General features: G+C 32.0%; 1 protein-coding gene across 1 annotated transcript in view; it reads left to right on the top strand.

Moving 5' to 3' along the window:
- Positions 1–23485, top strand: part of LOC112704057 (uncharacterized) — a 39673-nt gene that overhangs the window by 9944 nt on the left and 6244 nt on the right. The window contains exons 7-11 of the mRNA XM_072198625.1: positions 9590–9696; positions 11319–11491; positions 12736–12789; positions 16074–16183; positions 16266–16379. Of these exons, the coding sequence (XP_072054726.1) occupies positions 9590–9696; positions 11319–11491; positions 12736–12789; positions 16074–16183; positions 16266–16379 (558 nt within the window). The remainder of the gene's footprint in view (positions 1–9589; positions 9697–11318; positions 11492–12735; positions 12790–16073; positions 16184–16265; positions 16380–23485) is intronic.

Below are 23485 nucleotides of genomic sequence, written 5' to 3'. Positions count from 1 at the left end.
AAGAGTTAGTAGAATAAATTCATTTTTTTTATCAAAGTTCTATATGACTCGATCCTCTCGCACAGTAGTTAGCTTGACCAACTATAAGGTTTTATGGAGCTGATTAAGTAATTCCATCTTCCATTGGAACAACTCCTTTATCCATTGAAAATTTCATATCCATTCTAACCCATCCCTGAAACCACAAACCCTTATAATAGAACCTCATTGGTTTGAAACTGAGAAAAAGTCTTGAAAAAATATCTTTCAATGCACCACTTTGTAGCCAGATGTCCTCCCAGAATCGAACTCTCCTTCCATCCCCTATCTCCCAACTCAAGTCCCGAATCAACTTCTCCCTTACATGTAGATTAATAATCTATAACCGACAAATATCCTTCCAAGGACCACCCTATTTAGGCACAGGTTGACTACTAAGCATCTTTGATGGATTCAAGTTATTACACAAACACATAATCTTCTTCCATAACAAACAATCTTCTTTTGAAAATCATCATCACCACTTAAACAAGAGGGTTGTTTTGCGAATCATTGCATCTTCTACTCCCAGACCGCTTAATTTTTTCGGAGCTTGCACCAGTTCCCATTTTACTAATGGAACCCCAGCTTTCTCATCCTCCTTACTCTACAAAAATCTCCTTTGCAGTGAAATCAACTTTTCTGCCTAGACTTTGGCATCTTAATATAAGCTAAGATAATACACAGGCAGACTATTAAGGACAGACTTAACAAGAACTAGCTTACCAGCCTTATTGAGTGTTCTTGCTTTTCACATACTGAGTTTTGCTTCCACTTTGTCTATCACTGGTTTCTAAGTCTTGACAAGTCTTGGATTTGAACCTAGAGATATTCCAAGATACTTTACTGGTAGCGAATTCTCCTTGCACCCCAACAAACTGCACATCCTTCGTGTCCAACCTGGCTCACAATTGACAGGAATCAAACTTGACTTTTCAAAGTTGATGCTCAACTCAAACATAATCTCAAAGCACCTCAACAGCCTCTTATAGTTTCTGATAGTGTCTTCCTCCTGAGGGCAGAATAGGATAGTATCATCTGCAAATTAAAGATGAGACAGTTCAATACTATCCCTTCCTACCAAAAGAAGCGTAATTTGCCCATTCCATACTGCCTCCCCAACCATTCGATATAAAACACCAACAACCAATACAAAAAGAAAAGGAGAGATAGGATCACCCTACCTCAGATCACATTCCATCCGAAAAGGCTTAGACGGGGACCCATTTATGAGAATCGACATAGATATTGTACCAACTATTCGCTGACCCATTCTCTCCACCTAAGACCGAACCCCATCTTATGTAAAACAACATCCACAAAATGCCACTTGACCCTGTCACATGCTTTCTGAAAATCCAACTTAATTATAGCCGCGCACATCTTCCAGACTTTTAGCCACTGGACAGTCTCACACGCTATTAGTGTCCCGTCATGTATTTTTCTCCCCTTTACAAATGCACTTTGAGTCTTCCCTACAAGACCTGGCAGCACTCTCCGCATCTTCTAAGAAAACACCGTAGAAACAATTTTATACACACACCCTACCATACTTATCAGTCGAAGGTCCTTTATCTCCGTAGCTTCAACAAATCTGGGTGCTAAAGCCACCTAGGTAACATTAGAGTCTTTAGATAGCTTGCCTGACTGAAAGAAACTCAAGACGGCAGCAGTAAACTCCACTCCAATCTCGTCCCAGCACTTTTTGATGAAATTCATATTGTACCATCACTCCCTGGTGTAGTCGACTCACAATCTCAAACTTCCTCTTTGATTTCTACACAGGAAGGCATTCGTTCTGGATCTACAGATTCATCCTCAGTTATTCTATTCACCAGTCCGTCACGAAAACCTATAAGTGGAGAAACTTCCTAATGGTATAAATCCTTATAAAAGTTCATGATTGCAACCTTAATTCTTGCCTGATTCCTCACCAATCTCCCATTGATCATCAATGCTTCAACCCAATTGTTCCTCTATCTCATCAAGGCTACACTGTTAAAATACCTGGTATTCTTATCCATATCCTTCACATGCTGAGATCGTGACCTTTGTTTCCAATGACTCTCTTTCCTGACATACTACTTCTCACAGGAACACACCAACGCCTTTCGTTGTGCTTCCACAATCCCGTCATACTGCTCCTTATTAACCATATCATCTATCTTCTTGATCTCATCTTCAAACTTCTTTATCCTCACATCCATAACACTAAAATTCTTCTTGTGCCATTTTCCTAACGGAACAGTCAAAGCCTTCAACTTATCACTAAACTGCACATCCCCTAAACCTCTCCATTCTCTCCTAACCATTCTCAAAAAACCTTCATGTATGAACCAAGAATCAAGACTCCGAAAAGGTCTCGATACCCTTGCCATTCTTATGTCTTCCACAACTAGTGGGCAGTGATCTGATAACCCTCTCGACTCACTTTTGAGGCGCAACTCCGGAAGCTCTTCCAACCACTCCATTCTGACTAGAATGCGGTCAATGTGACTACATGACCCCAAAACCATGTAAACACATGGTCATTTAGAGCAAGGTCCACCAACTCCATATCCTGGTTCCAGATTCAAAAGTATTCCGCTGAAGCATTCAAAGTGGTAGCTCCTTTCCTCTCATCTATGTTGACAATCTCATTAAAGTCACCCATATAGCAGAACGGAACCTGGCACAATCCTGACAAAAAACTCAATTCTTCCCATACCTCAAGTTTGTCTTCCTTTGTATGTGCACCATATACCAGACAGACAGCACATCTAAAATTATTTTTTAATAACACTCCCTCAATGTACAACCATCTCACCTGTTTATAACAATTACTCATCCTAAAAACGATATCATCCCACAATAATAACAAACCACCAGAAGCCCCCTCTAACCCCACAAATTCCCAACAAACCGTATTACTCCCCCAAAGTTGCATCATATCAAACTTTGTTACCACATTTTTTTTTGTTTCTATTAATTCCAACGTGTTCAAATTATATTTTCTCCTAAAACTTCTTACCATACTTACTTTTCTAACACCTCTCAAACCCCTAACATTCACAACATATACTCTATCGATCACAGCTGCATCGCTTTCATTGGCCGCCACAGGACAACCTACATGTGCCATACCACCTATGGCTAATCTGCTCACCTCCTCACGTTTTCCAGCCTTCATCGCAGCAATCTCGAGCGTTGTTCACTCTCCAACCCGACCAATACCACCGATCGGTTCGGCCACCACTGGTGTGCTCGGACGCCACCATCACCGACCTGACCTGCCTCAGCAGAAGGCCACATGACCTCACTGCCTCCCTAACCTACCAGCGTGCAACCTGATACAGTCTTTATCTCCTTGGATAGCAGGGGCATCTTATGGCCATGGAGCTCTATCCATTACCTTCCCAGCATGTGTTTTTTGGTCTTGGCCTATTAAACTCTTATCCAAATTTTTATTGAGCCTCCTATAATTATTTTTACTTAAAAAGAAAAAAGCTCACTTGACCAAAAAAAACTCTTCTAATAGAGAAAAAGAAGCTTAGTAATTTTTCATAAAAACAATATATTACAATCATATGCATATTTTTCTAAGATAATAATATTATCGTTTCATTTGTTAATTGTTTCAAAGCAGAATACATAAATATTAAAAAACATAAATATGTTTTAAAATATAAATAAATACTATACAGAAAAAATATAAAAATCGTTATATATCTCAATATGTTCATATTTCTATTGAAAACACTTAACAAATGCAACGTAATTAATAATAATCAATTGTAGAAAAGATATTATCAATTGCAAATGAGATTTATAAACTATATCCGTTAATATTTGTTACATTTAATTTAGGATAAACTACTAAAATAATATCGAAAAATTTATACCGTTAACAAAAATAATTCTTAAAAATATAAATAACAAATAATAAACCTTTGAATAATTTAAAAATATAACAAAAATGATCTCATAAATATTATACTTTTTATTAAATAACAAAAATCTTTTGTATTTAACAAATAATTTATCCATTTGATTTAAATTTTTGTAAGACATTTTAATAGAAGGTGCATACAAAAAATCAAAACAAAATTTAATCTCTAGATTCTTTTTTCAATAAAAGTTAGTCATTTGAAATTTTTTTTTGAAAACATTTCACTTATCATAAAATTATTAAATTTTAAGTATGAAAATATCTTTTTTTTAATATTATTTATAAAAATTTATATCAAAATCTGATATATATATATATATATATATATATATATATATATATATAAATTAAATCCTTTTTTAAAATATATATTTAATATCTTTTGTTTTTTTGTATTTTTAAATCTTTTGAAAGCTCATTTATGATTTGGATTTTTTAAAATTATTTTTGTCAGTAATTTAAACTTTTGAATATCATTTTAATAATTTACTCTTTATTTTATTGAACCGTTGGTCTAAGAGTTAAAATTAATGTAACTGAGATAGTTGATAACCTCATCGAATTTTAGTTTGACATGATTTGATAAAAATTTTTCAAGAAGTGCTTTACTTTTTAATAATATAAGTATTTTATTTTATATTTAGTAAATAAAAAAATAATGTATTTGTGTTTATAATTTTAAAAAATTAGAAATTTTTTGAAAGCATATAAAAATACTTTTATCATAATTAGCTTATATTTATTAAAATTAAAAAATTTAATATAACTCCATATATTAATAAATATCTAAATTTATCTTTAATTAATCATTAATGCCAAATTTCATTTATGATGAAAATTTTCATTTTTTTTGTGTCTGTTATAATTTTTAAAATTTTTAAAGCTATTTAATTATACTAAACACAATTGTTATTGTTTGTATATTTTAAAAGTCACTTTTATTTTAGAAGTCACGTTTGAAAAGCTAATTTTTTTTTAAAAGACAATTTTAATAAACTAAAAACTTTAGCCTATCAAGCCAAATTGTTGATAGATTGGAAAAGAAAAATGTCAATAAATTTAATATAAAAACCGTTGTTTGAGATAATTATGGTTTTGACAATAATGGTGTCAATCTATTTAATATATAATCATCTATGATTTTTATAATAAAAGGTTTCATTAGCTAGTGCAAGTGTAAGGACAACCACCCTGATTAAGGTTGGTTTTATCACTGGAGGTTTCTAAAAAAACTCTTATGCTACCAATCGGGCTTTGTACTTGTTGAGTTATTATTTGAATTATACTTAATTCTAAACACTCATTTGCTATCAATTTCTTCTTCATCTGGGATAATGGTACTAGCTGCCAAATATTACTCTTGAGCAAAGCATCATATTCAGCATTCATAACATCTTTCCGCTTAGGATGCAATAACGTATTTTTCATAGACTTTGGCCCCATAGCAACTTAAAAAATTCTAGGTTGCAACACACCTGACTTGCTTCCTGTCACCATAGGATGAGTGTTGGTTATAGTACAATCTCAAGATCTAAGATGAACAATCGAGTTCTGAATAGTATTTAGCTGAGGTGAGAAAGTGTGAGAAGTGAATTGATGAGGACTGTGAATAGCAATAGATGATGAGGATTGATTGAGGTAATGTAAGTGGTTCGGCGACAAATGCTATCTGTTGATCAGTTTGTGTTGAGATCAAGAGTTGATTTAGTCTTGAGGGAGGTGAAGATGAGGTTGTGATTGCATTGCTTGAGCTGACTTATGTAATCTGACTTTTAGACAAATAATTTCTCACTTGGTGACAGATTCTAAAGTGTTGGTGTTGGTGTTGGATGAGTATTAATAGGTTGAGTTGCTGTTAAGAAAGCATCTCTCTTCAGTTTAGCAGGCATTTCATCCCCAACAAGAAGAGTCAACCCTATTTCTACTACATGTCTATGCTTCCTCTCTGCAATGCCATTTTGTTGAGGGATGTGAAAACTTTAACAATCTATCATACTCAACAGCATTGTCAGATTGAAACATCTTTAATTTGGAATTCAACTGTAATTTAACCATCTTTTTGAAATTTTGGAATATTAATTTACGTTGTGTTTTAGACCTCAACAAGTATGCCAAGTAAATTTTGAATTTGCATCAATGAAATTAACAAAGTAAAAATTATCAAATTGATATGAGACTGGAGCAGGTTCCCAAATATCTAAGTACACTGATTTTAAGGGAGTAGTATATACAAATTTTGAAATTGAAAATGGGAGTTAATGAGTTTTTCCCGAATTACATGTTGTATAAACTAATTTATTCTTAACAGAAGACAAAGTACAAGACTTCAACACTACATTTACTACTCTGTTTGATGCATGACCCAGCCTTGCATGCCAAAAAAGAAACTTATCAATTGTCATGAGTACAATGCTATAAGCACCTGGGTTTATTTTCAAAGGAGTAAAATTAAAAAACTTATATAGTCCTTTCTCTACATCTTCTTGAAGAATCAACTCTTTAGTTTTTTGAGATTTCACATAGCATTGGTCAACATGAAACTCAAAAAACACACCATTATCACAACATAATTTATTCATGATAAGAAAGTTGTTGGTAATTTTAAGTACATACAGTAAGTTAGCCAACAAGAATTGCCTAGAACTTAAATCAGTTTTGAAATATGAGTTTCTAACAGAGTTGATTTGTAAGCAACTTGCTCTGATCCTGCATAGCTTTCTCCTTCTGTCAAGTTCTGAGGATCTAGAGTCATATGATGTGTGGCTCCACTATCCGGGTACCAATTCTGATCGTACATTGTTGCTGGTGTGGCCACCACATTGCTGAGATTTGCCTGAGGAATGGCTTGTGATCCTAAATGACCATATTGTGATCTCTGGCTTGACTCTTCTAAATCAAAACAAATTTACGTTAAATCTGTACCAACACCTGAGAGGTAGAATCGATGGTTTAGAATTTCAATTTTTGCGGCAACGGTGCCATTTTTGATGAAGGGAAAATTGATGGTTTAGAATTTCACAATAAAATCTCGTTGCAAGTATAGTTTCTAAATCAACAAACAATCCTTTCATACAAAAATTTGGTTGTCATAAGTAACAAACCCTAAAAATATAAATCGAAGTATTCAAATATCGGATCGTCTCTCAAAGGAATTGCAGGGAAGTGTTCTTATTATTGGTTATGGGACAAGTATTTTGGGGTTTTGAATAAGGAACATGAAGAGTAAATTGCAAGAATTAAACTAATAGCTAAGAAAGCTCTTGGTAAGGAATGAGAACTAGAAGTCCTATCCTTATTATCCTCCCCAATTGTGACAAGAATTGTCCATTGCTCCACTTAGTTAACCTCTAACTATGAAGGAAAGTCAAGTGAAAATAATCAATTTGATTCCTCAAGTCCTAGTCAACTCCTAAGGAAAGACTAGCTTTAGTGGAATTCAAATCAACTAGCAACTTTCAATTATTAATTAACAAAAGAGTTTGATAACTCAAGAGTCTCTAATTACTCAACAAAAGCCAAGAAGAGAAAAATCTACTCTAGCATCCTTCCAAGCATTTTGTCAAATACTTGGAAGGCATAAAAGAAAAGCGTAGTAAAATGACAAGAAATATAAAATCTAACACTACCAAGTGCAAGGAAATAATAAGAACAAAATAATTAAACAATAAAGGAACATAAAACATGAATTGCATTAAAAGAAAAATAGAAGGAGGAAGAGTGCATCAATATAAAAGTAAAGAATTACAAGAAGTAAATCACTAATCTAAGAAAGCAAAGGTAGAAAAACAAGAATTGATAAAAGAAAAGTAAATCAAAGCATGAATTAAACCTAGATCTAAGTATTCCTAATCTACATCTAACCTAATTCTAGAGAGAAGAGAGAGTTTCTCTCTCTAGAAACTAACTAAAGCATTCCCTCCAAAATTCAATTATGACTTCCCCCTTGACTCCTCTTGATTTCTGCATGAAATAGGCTCAAAAGTGAGTTGGATTTGGGCCTGGGAAATCCAGAATTTGCCTCTATTGTTTTCACTTTAATGAAGTCACGTGCGAGCGTCGACGTGTATGCGTGGGTCACACATACATGTCGCTTGGCGATTTTTCATCCACGCGTACGCGTCATGTATGCGTACGCGTCACCGTGCGACTTCAACTTCACGCGTGCGCGTCGATGAGTGCATCCCAAATCCTTGATTTTCCATGATATCTCCATTTTGCATGCTTTTCTCTTCATTTCTTTGATCCATTCCTAACCTTTTCAACCTGAATTCATTAACAAACACATCAAGGTATCTAGTGGAATCAAAAGTGAATTAAAACTAACCAATTAAAGGCCTAAAAAACATGTTTTTACACTTAGCACAATTTAAGAAAAAATCATGAAACCATGCTATTTCATTAAATAAATATGAAAAAAGTGGATAAAATCCACTTAAATTAAGCACAAAATATACCACGAAATAGTGGTGCATCAGAGCTATATGACCAATCTTTCCACAGACTTGAGAAATTGGCCTGCCTCCACCATCATTAAACTGATATTACTGTTGCCACTCACCATTAGTGAATCTTGCACCATCACTATTTTTGAATCTTGAATCAATATTGTCATACCTTCCTCCATTTGAGAAGAATTGTCCACCCGTCACTGATCTGCCTCCTCAAAAGCCACCTCTATACTTCTAAAGCTTCTCCTAAAACCTCCTCTACCATTATAAATTATTGGAGTGTTGAGCTAAATTAGCCTGAATTAATGAATCTGGTTGTTTGAACCTTTCAAGCATACTTTCATGTGCAACTAGCAATGCTTCTAACTCTCCAACTGAGAGACTGGTTGGTCTTTATTTACACCACAACTGTGATCTCTATCAATGCATTAATCTGATTACTTTTTCGAATCGGTTCACCTATTGATTGCTAACACATACTCACTTATTGCACTTCCAATCCTTATATTACTTAACTTATTCTTCAATTGCATTATTCTGGCTCTGATTTGAGATTATAAATAATCTTCTAACCTGTTTCACACTTGATACGCATATACATACACCTACCATGCGAGTAGTGAAAGGTTTTGACATGGAGGCTAATAACCAAGACCATAACAATGCATCTTATCTTTTTCACCTGTGAAACTCTAGATTTCTTGCTCCAGTTACATCAATTTGCCACGGCATATGTTATTGCTAAATTTGTGAAATGAATCTTAATTACACTGTTAGTTAAGCTCTTAGCTATATATAGTAATTTCTTACCATAACTAACTAACAGATGCACTCTCTCTTCTAACTAATTTGCAACGGCTTAGACTCATCTGCTCTGCGGTGCACATATTCTTATCATGCAATTCATCTCATAGTCTATTAGTTTTTATGACAAAAGTATCTAAAATTCGATTTTTATTATTAAAAAAATCCAGTATGTAAGATAAGAAAAGGCATATACAAAATTTCTTTCCCAAATAGTTTCACACAAACGCAATGGTCTTTAATAAACTTTAAACAGTAAAGAATAAGGGAAATATCCTAGATGATATTTACCATATATATTATTTCTTTTTTAGGTTGTAATTTAGGGAAGGATTGAACATAATAGGAGTGGATTAGAATATCTTATTGCCATTTTTTTAAATTTGTGCAGAAACTCTTTTGATGAAAGAAGATCTGAGTTCAGGAGTGGTCTATCTCAAGCTCATTCTCGTACTGGATCTGTTGGATCTTTTGTACTTTTATCAGATATTTCAAAAGGTGAGTGATCGATTCATCCAAGTGCACCATATATATACCGTAATTGCTCTTTAATTATTTGAATTTCACTTCGTTTATTCTATTATTGTATTGATCTTAGCAGACAATAACAATTTTTTAATATAACTTTGTAAAGTGTCATTCTTAATGGAATATATATTGTCGGATGAAATTCGGTTATTCCAGAAATACCAATGTTTCAATCTTTTTAGCCGTTAATTTTAATTATATATAAATTTTATAATTAAAATTAATAGCTAAAATTATAGTAAAATTAGTATTTATGAAATATCTAAAAAGTTTCATATATTATTAATATGTCGTAAAATTCAACTCAACTAACAATAATTTTGGATTTCCTTTTCACGAATCATATATTTTTAATTAGGGGTATATATAATTTTTAAAATTATATATAACAAAGTAAAATCTTGAAAGTGAACATTAAACTTAATAAATATTATAATATTTATATTAAAATAAATAATTTGAAAACAAAAATAATATTATTATATAGTATAAAAATATTAAGTAAAATATAAAAATATAGTATTAATAACTTTAGGATAAACTATCTGTCCAAAATATAAATTTAATGGCTGACCCAAAAATAACACTCAGTAGGAATCCATTTAAAGTCGATGAAATTAACTTGAATAGCCAAAAATATAGGATCATCATCAGAGGAAAAATTATTTTAACATAATAACTTACAAAATCAAAAGATATGAGATTAAAGAAAATGGTACTCTCTTTCCTGCAATATAATTAAATATTTAAATGGCACTAGTCTTCTCTTCCGTTAGTAAAAAAATATACATTCTTCTCTTCTATAAAATCAAAATTAAAAAATATACATTTTAGTTTATTCGACCAAAATATCCATCAAATCATTGTATAAATATTTTAGCAGTGACAATTATTTGGTTGATTCAAATTATACAAATGATAAAAACATGAAATATATATTTATTATTAATATAATAAATCATATTTATTTTTAATATTTTATGTCATAATATAAAATATTTTAAATTTTGATAAAAAAATCTTAAACTTGAATTTTTTATTTATTTCATGATTAATAATAAAATATTAAAAATAAATAAAACTTTATGTTAATAATAAATATATATTGTGTATGATTATTATAATAATTATTTGAATCAACTAAATAATGATTACTAATTTATTCATCGTAAAAAATAATGCAATTTATTTTTGTGACATTATAAGATATCTCTTATTAAATAATTTGATATCTCTCATAAAAGATTGGCGATTTTATTTGGGGTAGCAATTACTTATAGTTATATATGAAAGCAATAATAATAGTGTAGTTTATTTAGTAGATATCTTGTTAGAAACAATTTATCTTTTTCTCAGAGTGATTTATCACACTAATAATTTAGTTATTTTTTTTACTCCTTGTCCCCCTTCTGTATACTGAGTAGATGAAATTGTGGAAAAACGAAATGTTATGTGGGGTGTTAGATTCATCTCTCTTCTACCCTGGTGGTTTTAAGCTGCGTAATTTACAAATGGATTGATAAGTTTATTGTTTGGTTACAATCTTGTTTCCTCTTTCATACTCTTATAATTTTGTTCCCCTTCAAATATAGAAACAAGTGGTGACACATACTGGGACTCTAGAGTATCTGCAGAAAATATGGAAGATATGTGGAATCATCCTGTTGTCCGAAAAGAGTGGATTAAATCGAAACAGGAACCAGGGAAAGTGCTTATGGCTCGTGATGAAAAGAATAGGCCATATCTTTCTCGAGCCGAATTGAAGGTTTGAATATATAGTTTTTATTTAATGACATAACTTTTCAATAAATATATATATATCAAAAATATTATTTATATATCAAATTCAACCACAAATATATTTATATATAAATATATATTGTTTAATTTATTTTTAATATGTATTTATATTCTAATATATATTTTATATTAGTGACTAATTTTAAAATATACCTATCATAATTATATATATAGCGAGGGAGATGTTAAACAAACCAAGACGGATTCACAAAAGCAGTAAGGCCAAATTAAAAAAAAATGTTATTTTTTTCAAACAAAGTAAGAAAATGCCGAGTCAAATTTAACTTCTTTTGAGTTTTGAAGGTAAATGCTATGGTGTCTATTCGATTGTACCTAAGTTACTAAAAAGAGTAAATAAATAATATTTAATAAATTTTACATAATTTATTTTTTATTTTAAATATTTTATTTTTTATTTTAAAAGGTAAATTAGACAGTTTAGCCACTATAATAAAGGTACCATAGAACGCACCTCTTTTAAAATGACGAATTGACTCATTTTACTAGTTTTTTTATTTTTATTTGTTTTATAAAAAAACTAAATTATGAAAAAATTACTAGATAATTATTTTAGCAATTTTTGGCTAATAACCATGCATGTCAAATAATTTTATTATTTATATATTTTCATACTACACACAGTAAAGTCTAAAAATTTAGTTAAGAAATTAATATTATAATAATAAAAAACTTATATATTTGTTTTTAAGAAAAGAAAAAAGACCAAACGAACACACTCATGTCCGCTCAACTTTGTTTCTCTTAATTTAGAAGTTATTCAAGTCGAGCTAAAATAATCCGTTTATAAACGAGTCATACTTTTATTAGCATGATTCTACTTATTTTTATGAGCAAACAGAGTAAATTCATGAGTCTCTGTATCTTTTTTAATTTCTCATAAAAATGATGGTTTTGTCCTTCTTAATAAAAAACAACCAAATGTTAATATTTGCGGAGAAAGAGGCTTATAAAATTAAAGAAAAATTGCCCTAGTGACATGGTCACACATAATGGGTACCAAATCTGTTAATCATTGAATAGAATTTTCTTTAATTTTATAAACTAAAGCCAAAATATTTTCTCTCTTATTTTTCATATAATTAAACATGGAACAACTCCTTTTTTCATAAGAAAATGTATCTTTGACATAAAATAAATTTGAATATGAATTGGTTCTTTATCATACTATTCTTTTATTTTTCCTTGCAGGCAGTTGCAGATATAATTCTATTCAAATACCTTCAAACAAAGAAAATGAAATCTGTGAGTAGACAATCTTACAGAACGATTTTGATTCGTGCATAAGAATAATAGAAAATTATTATTAGGATATATATATAACCTGTTGAAAAAGTTGACAACCATTATAACTATATTGAAAACTTTTATTTGGGGAGCTATCTTCTTTTATCATTATAACAGTGATTGTTTCCTGATCATGACAAATAACATTAGAATAATGGCATAGACATGATCAAATGAATTAATGTAGTAAAGATGTAATATGAGAAGGAGATCGTGCTAGAATATTTTTGCTCAAACAAGTAAATTATGAATGTTTACCAAGTCTTTGAACTTGTATGCATCACAATATATTAGCATATAGTTCAAAAAGGGTTTGTTTGGGTGGGCTTTTAAGAAAATATCTTTTTTCGAGTTATCTTTTTTTAAAAGATCTTATACAGAAGTAAAAGTAATTTTATGTTTGGATATCTCATGTAAAAAGGTATTTTTATCTATCAATTATATTTGGGTATAACAATATAAAAGTACTTTTTTGTTTATTTATTACATGAAAAACATCTTTTTTTAAGAAAAAAAGATCTTTTAAAAAAAGATGTAAATTACAGCTTCTCAAAAAAGATCTTTTTTTTATTTTACTAGTGCTTTTACTTTTACTACTAGAAATTTGTCAAACACGTTAAAAAATTAAAAAAGATATTTTTTCATTGAAAAAAAATCTTTTTTTAACAAAATAATGGCGCCCAAACATGCACAAAATCCTTTTGCTAGTTTAAAATAACTTCTGAAGTTATGGACTAAAATATAATGATCTGAATTAGAGTTAAATAACAAACTTAACTACAATCATCAAAATAACTTCTAAGACACTTTGGATTACAAGACAGTTACTAATTAAGGTCTTTAAAAAAGACTTCAGATTTAGACTAACCCTCCACCAATTTAAAAATTTTAGATATTATTGCCTTAAGTCTTCTTAGACTAGGAAGTGACTTAAATTAAATACTTCAGCAACCTATCTTATACAAGACTCAAATTAGACCAGAATCTAACTTAAGAATGTTAGATATTATTTCTTCAAACTTTCTCAAGCCAAGTCTTGATGACTCAAATTGGATATTTTACCCATTTAAAAACTTTGGATATTTTTCTTACTTTCTTAGGCAAGACTTAGATTAGATCGCAATTTAATCTAAGAACATTAAATATCCTTTTCTTAAAATTTCTCAGGGTAGAGATCACTACTGGATCAGGTTACAATGAAAAACCGTTGAGTTCAAATACTCCGTATTATCCAGGGTGTTTAGAAATTCTCAAGTTTAACAACTTAGTTGAGAAACCAAACATATCTCAGATATATAAGAGAATTTATTGGGTCCAGAAATAGATTAAGAACCTATCCTATTTCTGAGATATAGTCTAAAGATGCTTTCCAATACAGGAATGTAATCTACTTGGAGATGTAACTTATGAGGTGAGGATACGGAGAGGAAGTTTTGAGAGCAGATTCTTCGAAATCTTGATCTTCTCAAAATCTTTGTCAACCTAAAGAGATTCCATGACTTTTTTATTAAAATAGTCTTCAAGTCACAAAGTATATTTTGGAAACCTTTTCCACCTGTTGTCCTTATATTTTCCTAACAATAAATAAACGGTGATCCTTTGGCCATATATAAAGGTTTTTCACTGAGTGTTTTGCACATGATAGAGAAAGCATTTGATCTCTAAATAGTTTGTCTTATTTAGCAGTCACAATTTAAAGGTTGGAGCCAAAATCGTGTTTTTTTTTTTTTTTTTTTGGTGACTGCCAAAACGTGTGTTTTATTAATATGACTTTTTTGAGGTTAGCAATTTGGCACTCTTATTAGTTTTACAGACGGGAATAAGATATATGAAGTTTTGGGATTTGAATCTAAAGTTTGAATTTTATTTTAGAGAGTAAAGTGTGATTTTTTATTCTTGAATAATTTCTCTTTCATATTTATTTTTGATCCTACTTATGAAATAAATGGTGAGATATCACACTTTATTCTCTAAAGTGAAATTCAAACTTTAAAGGATCTAAATCCGAAATTTTGAGGTATACTGAACTGTTGCTTCTAAAATAGGTTGACTACTTCTAGAAATTAAATAATCTAAGAACCGGACTGAAGTGGCCAATTAACTTAATCGGGTTAATTGGGAACTAACCACCAGATCAGTTTGCATTGGTTTGGGGTAAAAATTGGTTGTTAGTGAACCAATTAAAAAAAAATAGTTAAATGGATTTTATTTTCAACGATTAATTAGTTTAGATAAACTATTAAAAATATATTCAGATTATTTTATTGTTGACGAAAATGCTCTCAAATTTTGTTGTTGACTAAAATGTATTCAAATTATTTAAAAACATGACACAAATGTATATCTATGAACTGAGACGTCATATATTAATGGAAAAAAATAATGTGGCAAACGAAGTTTTTGATGTGGCCAGTGAAACTCTGACACTAGTAAGTGAGTCACATCACGCTTTTCTGTTAACAGAAAAGGTATTTGATCAAGATTGGACATTTTTGGTATTTTTTAAATTATTTGAGAGTAATTTTGTCGATAACAAAATTCGAGAGTATTTTTGTTGGCATCAAAATAATTCAATTTTTTTAGTGGTTTATCTTTAAAATAATAAAATACTAAAATTTCATATTTTTAATTTTATTATATACTATTCAATTTGCATTCCTTAAATTTTTAAATCTTTAGTTTCACCAATTTTATGACTAGTTTAATTTTCTGAATCTTGCTTTTGAGGTAGTCTTATTTACTCAACTTAAATTCTGAAATTATATTCTTATATTCTTAGATATTTAAACTTTTTGAGTTTGAGAAGACACCTAATTTACTTGTATTACTTATGAAAATAAATCTTAGTACATATAACACTAGAGCAAACGCTAAATAATATTTTAATAAAATTATTAAATAATATTTAAGTTTGCTATTTATCAAAACTTAATTTGAGATATATATCTTGAAGTTACGAACGAAAACAAGAATCCATTTGCTACAATGGTTATTATATATGTTTTTTTCATGGGCTTAAATATGTTCTTGCCTCTTGGCCAATATTGCATGTTTTGACAAAACTAGGAAGGAATTTATATTTTTCTTGTGGTACAAGATTTGTAGTGTTCTTCATGTATGTGCGTTGATTTGGTGTAAATGACAACACAATTTTCAATCTTGTTCTTTCAAATTGTCAATTACTGTTAACATGTGAAATGTTGATTCCCTCTCACTGTCTCTAAATATTCTTTGGTTCAAAGACAATACTTTGTGCCATTTCAGAAGTTGTAAGCATGCGTTTTCTACATGGAGTTGGAGAGCGACCAGGAATAATGGGAATTAGCTATTCCACAGCCTACTGGATTTACATGTATGTTTAAAAAAATATATTCTCGATTGTTGCTAGATATTATTTTAGCCTTAATACTAATACAATTATCTTGCTTTCTTAGGCAATTGGGTTATAGGGCTTATAAACTTGAATCCCCTGAAGATTTATACAATCCATTTGTTTCCATGTACTTCGGAGCTGCCTATGTGACATGGTTATCCGAATATGAAGAGAGGTATGTTAAATTCAGCTATATACTTACATATTCTCTTTCAGTTGTATCAACTATGCATAATATTTTTAGTTTAAATAAATTAAAGTATATATACATATAACATATCTCCTTATCTCCTTAATATATTAAAAGTATATCTTATTCCAAATTATTTATAGTGAGATGTTATTTTTTTATTTATCATCTTTTACCTTAAAATAAAACCTGAAATAATTAATACTTTTTTTATTTCTTATTTATTTATTTACTTACCTAATTAATTTGTTTATATTATTAATTACCTAGAATTTCAATTCTTACTATTTTGGGTTTTTATAAACTGATACGAATAAATCTGAACTTTTGCAATAAATCTATAATTATGATTAGTAATTTTGGAAATAGAAGATTGAAAACAAATACCTTCAGTAATAAAATTCATAAATAATTAAATAATTTTTACTTGACATACTTTAAACTTAGTAACCTACTATGTATTATTTTATTTGTTTTTAGGATAAATCAAATCAAATAAATAAATAAATTGATTGTCATGCAATTAGGAGTAGTAAAGTGGGTCAACCTGTTTTACCCCACTCCGTCAAAGTTCGTCACAAAGCGGAGTAGATTAGTCCACTCTGCCAAAGTGATATAAACTGAGTTTGTTATCCTATCCTGTCGAAAAGTAAACTAGCTTAATGGGCTAGCAAACTGGCCCACATTCTCTCTCTATTTTTTTTAAATAATCTATATTAATATAATAAATATATACCAATAGTAATGATTAAAAACGGGTTCAACAATCAATATAGTCCCACATTCAAAATTAAAACAGTAGATCAGAGGGAAGCAAAATAAGAAAGCGGATAATTAGGAATAGATAAGTAATCATAATCCAAAAATTTAGGGACAATCAATACCTATAATAGAATCAAAAGCTCCACAACAAAACTAGCATAGCAACAACGAATTAGTTTGGTAAAATTTTAATAATAAAAGAAACAAAGCATCAACTGTACGAATCTGAAAAAACTACCAGAGTGAAGGATTGGTTGGCTAGGCCGTGATTGACAGCTTATCTGAGACACAAAAAGGTTGTTGGTACGTGTAGATGACGGAGGAGAGAGCTAACTGCTTCGATTTACAACAGAAGAGGAGGTTGGTTGCTGGGGGTTTAGGGCAGAGGAGGCTCGCTGCCGCTAGTGCTGCTAGACTGCAGTTGGTGCTAACACCGCAGCTGGTGCTTGTTTGACATCGCATGATGATGAATACGCTCATTTTAGAAGCTTCGAAGATGATGAAGATAATGAAAGCGTTAGTGCATGGAGCTTCGATGATGAAGTTGATGAAGAGAGAATAAGAGAAAAGGGGCAAGCAGTGTGATTATGATTCTGAATGTTTGATGGGTGAAAGAAAAGAGAGAAGGGTGTTTTAATTTTAGGGTTTTTTTTTTGTCAAGTGGATTAGACAGTCTTAATTTTAGGCATTATCCATGCGTCACACACACACCCACACAACACATTCACACACACTACATAAATTTATTTTTTTTAAGTTCATTTTTTCTCCTGTGGGATTTGAACCCAAGTCTGGTTGTTAAGGAGGCATATAATATGCCACTCAACCAAGCCTCCAACCACTACGATTTGACATATTACCAAAATACCTTTTGTTTTTAAAAAATTAAAACCTCAGCCAGCTGGCCCAACTTGCTCTGTCCTGCCCGAGCCCACGGGTTCAACAGTGCATTTAGGCGATTTTTTTTTGGCAAGTTTAAAATCTCATCCTAGCCCGTCATTTTGGTGGATTTGGCAAGCTGGCCCGACAAGTTCGACCTATTTTGCCAGGATAAATTCTGAAAAGCTGCAACAATTTACTATACATAAACTCCACGTTAGTAAATTGTTACTAAGTAAATTTAGTATAATGGGCCTATCACCTACCAAATTGTTGTAGGACGATGCAACGATGTATATGTAAGTTGTAAATCATGTTACCCTACAATGATTTACATGAAAGTAAACTGAGAGAAAAATATAACCAAATTTATTGTAGCCTCTCACGATTTACTAGGAAGGTGGCTTGCTCACACTAAATTGTTGAAACTCTTGCTATTTATCAAGGATCAGAGCTGGCTTTATCACTCTAAATTATTGCACCCTCTAACAATTTAGTGGGATACTCATAAAACACAATTTATTGCAACGTGTTAGCAGACAATATGGACTTATATATGACACACTTAAGTTTGTTCAACATGAATGTGAGTTATTTAGTTGCAAATAAAATGGTTGAAAGCTAATTTTTAGCCCTTGTACACCATAACCGAAAGTTTTAGAAAAAATATGGAGAGGATATAATTTTACTGATGATAAGGATCCAACTGGTATCTTTATTCGTCCATTAACTAGGTTTACAGAACTGAAAAATAGTATGCTACAAAAAATTGTAGTATGTGGAATCTAAATGTAGCCAACTTATTTTACAAGATTTAAAATGCTCTCATGCAAGATTTTGTGAAATATGATTCTTTTGTGATAGAGAGTAATAATGATTTGCAAGTTAAATTTCATTATTCCATAAAAGTTTTCTAGAAGTAAAAGTCACAAAATTGTATGCCAAGATTGAGGATATGGTAGCCCAACACTGGAGGATCTGCCTCAAATCCTCAATATGGCTATTGGAAGAGCTTCTAGTTCAATGTCTATGGTTGCGTCGAATGTAGCGTTAGTGCATCTCCTTATTTTGCAGTAGATTTAGTTGTACATTTAGTGAGTTTGCGGTTGCAATGACATCTCCTTCCTCCTCCTATGATGAGAGCTTCTGTGGATTCCATAGAACCAAATCTAATAGAAGAGGCACTTTAAGAGGATAACCAGGACGAGGTGTCTTCCATGATAGGTTATAACAGCAAGAGGGCACAAGTTGCATTGCATCTAGCTAGAAGGAACATCCCTCAAGATCCGAAAAATAGTAATACTTGCCACACTTTCAACTTTGAATCTAGAGGGTCAAGATACAACAAGAATTTCTAGATGTACAATTAGGATTTAGGCGCAACAATTTGTATGATATTTTGTCCCATATGAGAACAAGATTCTTGTTCATCATGAATTACTAGCTACTTATATTTCATTTTTATGATCAAAGAATCAGCTTTCGAAAGAGAAAAGGGTATCTGGAAAGTTAGAAGTTATAGTGGACCTTACATGTGTTAGGCAACTCAAGTTTCTAGTGATCACAAACAGGGTTAAGTACGATTTTCTTCTCTAAGGTATAGGACGAAAATTTTTTTCATCCCCAATATTTTTCTGCATACAAAATCGTCCTTAAAGTTTAACCAAATTTTAAAAATGTTCTTTAGACCAAAATACCCTTCTCTTCTTCTTATTAATCATATAATCTCTTCCTCTTCTTCACCAGAAGCAAAATCAGCACCCAACCCTTCCCTTCCTACTTGGACTCCCCCTCTTCCCTTCCCCACCTTCAAAACCCTCTGCAACATTGTCTCCACTACTGCCTCTCACTCCATTGAGCAATCTCTCCATGACTCCTCCCTCTCCGTCACTCCCTCCAACATCGAGCTCCTAGCCTCACAACACCTCGCCCTCGCCATCGCTTGGCCCTCGCCATCGCTTGGCCCTCGCCCTCGTGGTGCCACGACTCGCGCCCTAACCTCGCCGTGATTCACCCCTGCCTCACAGCACCTCACCCTCGCCGCTGCTTGGCCCTCACCCTCGCCTTCGCAACACAAAGACTCGCACCCTAGTCTCGTTGCAACGCACCTGGCCGATGCCCTTGTGTTCCTCATCGTTGTTGGGGAGCTGGTGGTGGTGGTTGTGTTCCTTGCCCTGTGCCTCCCTTCCTATTCCCTCCCTGCCTTCCTTGCCCTCCACCACCCTTTCCCTCCCTTTCTTGTTAATGTTTGTTTTGACAATGATGATGATTTTCTTGTTTCTTGTTCATGTTTGTTTTAGTGATGAATTGCTGTTTTGATTTTGATTATTTGAGGTTATTGTTGAAGGTTATTTCTTGGTGCAGATGGTGATGGCGTGGTAGTGGGTGGGGTGGTGGTGAGATGCGAGAGAATCGGTATTTTTTTCATTTGAAAAGTTAATCTATCTAAAAGGATGATTTTAAAACTATGTTGAATCTTAAGGACGATTTTGTATGTAAAAGAAGGTTAAAAACAAAAACAAAAAAAATTCAGCCTAAACCATAGAGATCAAAATCATACTTAACCCTCACAAACAACTTGGTTACAGTTTGATATGTGCATACAATTTTTAATCTTTCCAACATACCACATACTCCAATTTAGCCTTATCTGTTGTAACTTAATCTAATCAAAATTATCACTACTATTCTAAAACTATTTCAAAATTAACCTACTTTTAATCTAATTCAAAATCTACCAAATCTATCAAGAATATTTGCACTAACCTCTTCGTTTATATAACCTATAATTTGAGTAATGTCGTTTAATCAGTGCAGACATTCTATTTCATCCATTACGATCACTTTTTTCTCTTTGTTTTTCTTCCATCAATATTGCAAGAATGGAGGAAAGAAAGGAAAATAATTATAAATCTTGAGAGAACAATAATTTTAGGGCCTTTCTTACTAGTAGTGTGGGAGGGGGCAACAATTTACAACACTCGGCAACTAAATCACTGCAAGAGCAACGAATTAAAACCTTGTATGCCCTAATAAATCGTTGAAAGATGCAACAATTTATTTTGTAGCCCCTACTAAATTACTGGAGGGTATAGTTAAATTAACTGAACACTATTCTCCCAACTAAATCATTGGAGCATGCAGTAATTTACTTGTCTAACAGCTATTCCTAATAAATTATTGCAAAATATAATGATTTATATAATATACATTGTATGAAAGAGCCCAATAGTGGAAATAACACAAATATCCAACACAAGAACAATATGAAAGCAATAACAATACAATATGGCAGCAACTATGAACAAGCAAATATAGCAAGTAAAACAATAATAAGAACACACCGAGATTTTAATGTGGAAAACCCCCTCAATGTGAGAGGTAAAAATCACGAGTCATCTAGACCAATGGAATAGTTCCTCTATAATCAAATGAGGTACAAGAGAGTTTCAAACAAAGCACAAATCGTGCATATAACCAGTCAAAATATCAAAGCACCAAAGCTTACAAATGAGAAGCAAGAAGATAAAAAAAGAGCCAATAAACAGAGATGCTATTCGAAGCCTATTTTTCTCTCTGCAAACCTCCAATCAAAATCTTCACTGTTCAGAATGAAGAAAAAGATGAGAAAAATCTACGGTCCAAATTTCACATCGATCCAATGGTAAAAGAATGAGAAACTGCTGTTCAAAAATTGCTGCTCTGTGTAAAACTGGAAAACCTATTTCCTCTCTTGCGAAGCCAGTTTCTCCCAATGCGGACTTCCAATCAATATATTCACCATCCAAAATGAAGAACAAGATGATAGAAACATACAATTTAATATCAAGCCGATCCAACGGTGAACGATTGAGAAATTACTATTTGAAATTTACTGCTTTAAATAAAAACGAGAATTCTATTTTTCCTCTTCAATCTCACTTTTATGGCTACACTTTCTCACTCTCAATAACCCCAAAAATCTTATTAGTGTAGAGACACAAGGGTTCAAGAATACACCTCCAAAAATTGGACTTGACTCTCACAAAGGAGAGAAAAAGGCCCAACAAATCTCCCCCTTCTCGACTAGGTGGAGGCCCTCGTCATTTTGGCGATCAAACAACATGTTTCAAGCTTATCTCTTGACAATGCTTTTGTCATCATATCAGCACCATTATCATCAGTGTGAACTTTCTCAAGCTCTAATCACTTGGAATCTAACACATCCTGTATCCAGTGATACCTAACATCAATATGTTTAGATCTTGCATGAAAAGTAAAATTCTTGACAAGATGAATAACACTCTGACTATTATACAACAACACATAACAGTCTTGCTTAAGACCAAGTGCTACAAGAAACTTTTTCATCCACAACAACTCTTTTTACATGCTTCACTTGCTACAATAAACTTTGTCACTGTGGTAGAAAGTGCAACACACTTCTATAGCGTTGACTGCCATGAAATATCTCTCCCTGCAAACTTGACCAAATAACCTGAAGTAGACTTTAGAGAATTAATATATCCTGCCATGTCTACATCAGTGAAGCCAACTAGAAAAGGTTGCTCACTACCAAAATTCAAACTCAAGTTACTTGTACCTTTGAGATATCTCATAACCCAACATTCCAATGTTCTTTACCTGAACTAGTGAAAAAATGACTCACAATACCAACCGCATGAGCAATGTCTAGTCTAGTATACATCATAGCATACATAAAGCTTCTAACAACTAAGGCATAAAGAATTTCATCCATTGCTTGTTTCTCCTCATCAGTGGTTGGACACTACTTGGTGCTCAACTTAAAATGAGGAGCAAAAGAACTAGCAACACATTTGTTATCATTCATGCCAAACCTTTGAAGCACCTTCTTTATGTACTTCTCCTGTGACAAATAAAGCTTTTTAGAATCTCTACAACGAGTAATAATCATGTCCAAAATCTGTTTGGCAGGACCCAAGTCCTTCATAGCAAAGAACTTGCTCAACTGTTTTTTCAACTCATTAATCCTCAAAGCATTCTTACCTACAATCAAAATATCATCCACATAAAGCAAAAGAATGATAAAATTACCATCAAAAAATTTTTGCACAAATACACAATGATCTAAAGTTGTCTTATGATAACCATACTCCCCATAATGGATTCAAACTTCTTGTACCACTGTCTTGGAGCTTGCTTCAACCCATAAAGACTCTTCTTAAGCTTGCACACAAAATCTTCCTTTCCTTTGACAACAAAGTACTCCGATTGCTCCATGTAGATTTCTTTGTCTAAATCACCGTGAAGAAAAGTTGTCTTCACATCCATGTGCTCAATCTCCATATCAAGAGAAGCTGCTAATTCAAGCACAGTACGAACGGATGACATCCTCATAACAGGAGAAAAAATCTCTTTATAATCAACACCTTTTCTTTGGCTAAAGCCTCTAACAACTAATCTAGCCTTATTCTGAGACTTAGAATTGT

Source organism: Arachis hypogaea, chromosome 7, assembly GCF_003086295.3.
Source record: "Arachis hypogaea cultivar Tifrunner chromosome 7, arahy.Tifrunner.gnm2.J5K5, whole genome shotgun sequence".
Lineage (NCBI taxonomy): Eukaryota > Viridiplantae > Streptophyta > Magnoliopsida > Fabales > Fabaceae > Arachis > Arachis hypogaea.
The sequence above is the reverse complement of the archived record's forward strand: the minus strand, read 5'-3'. Positions and strand labels throughout refer to the sequence as shown.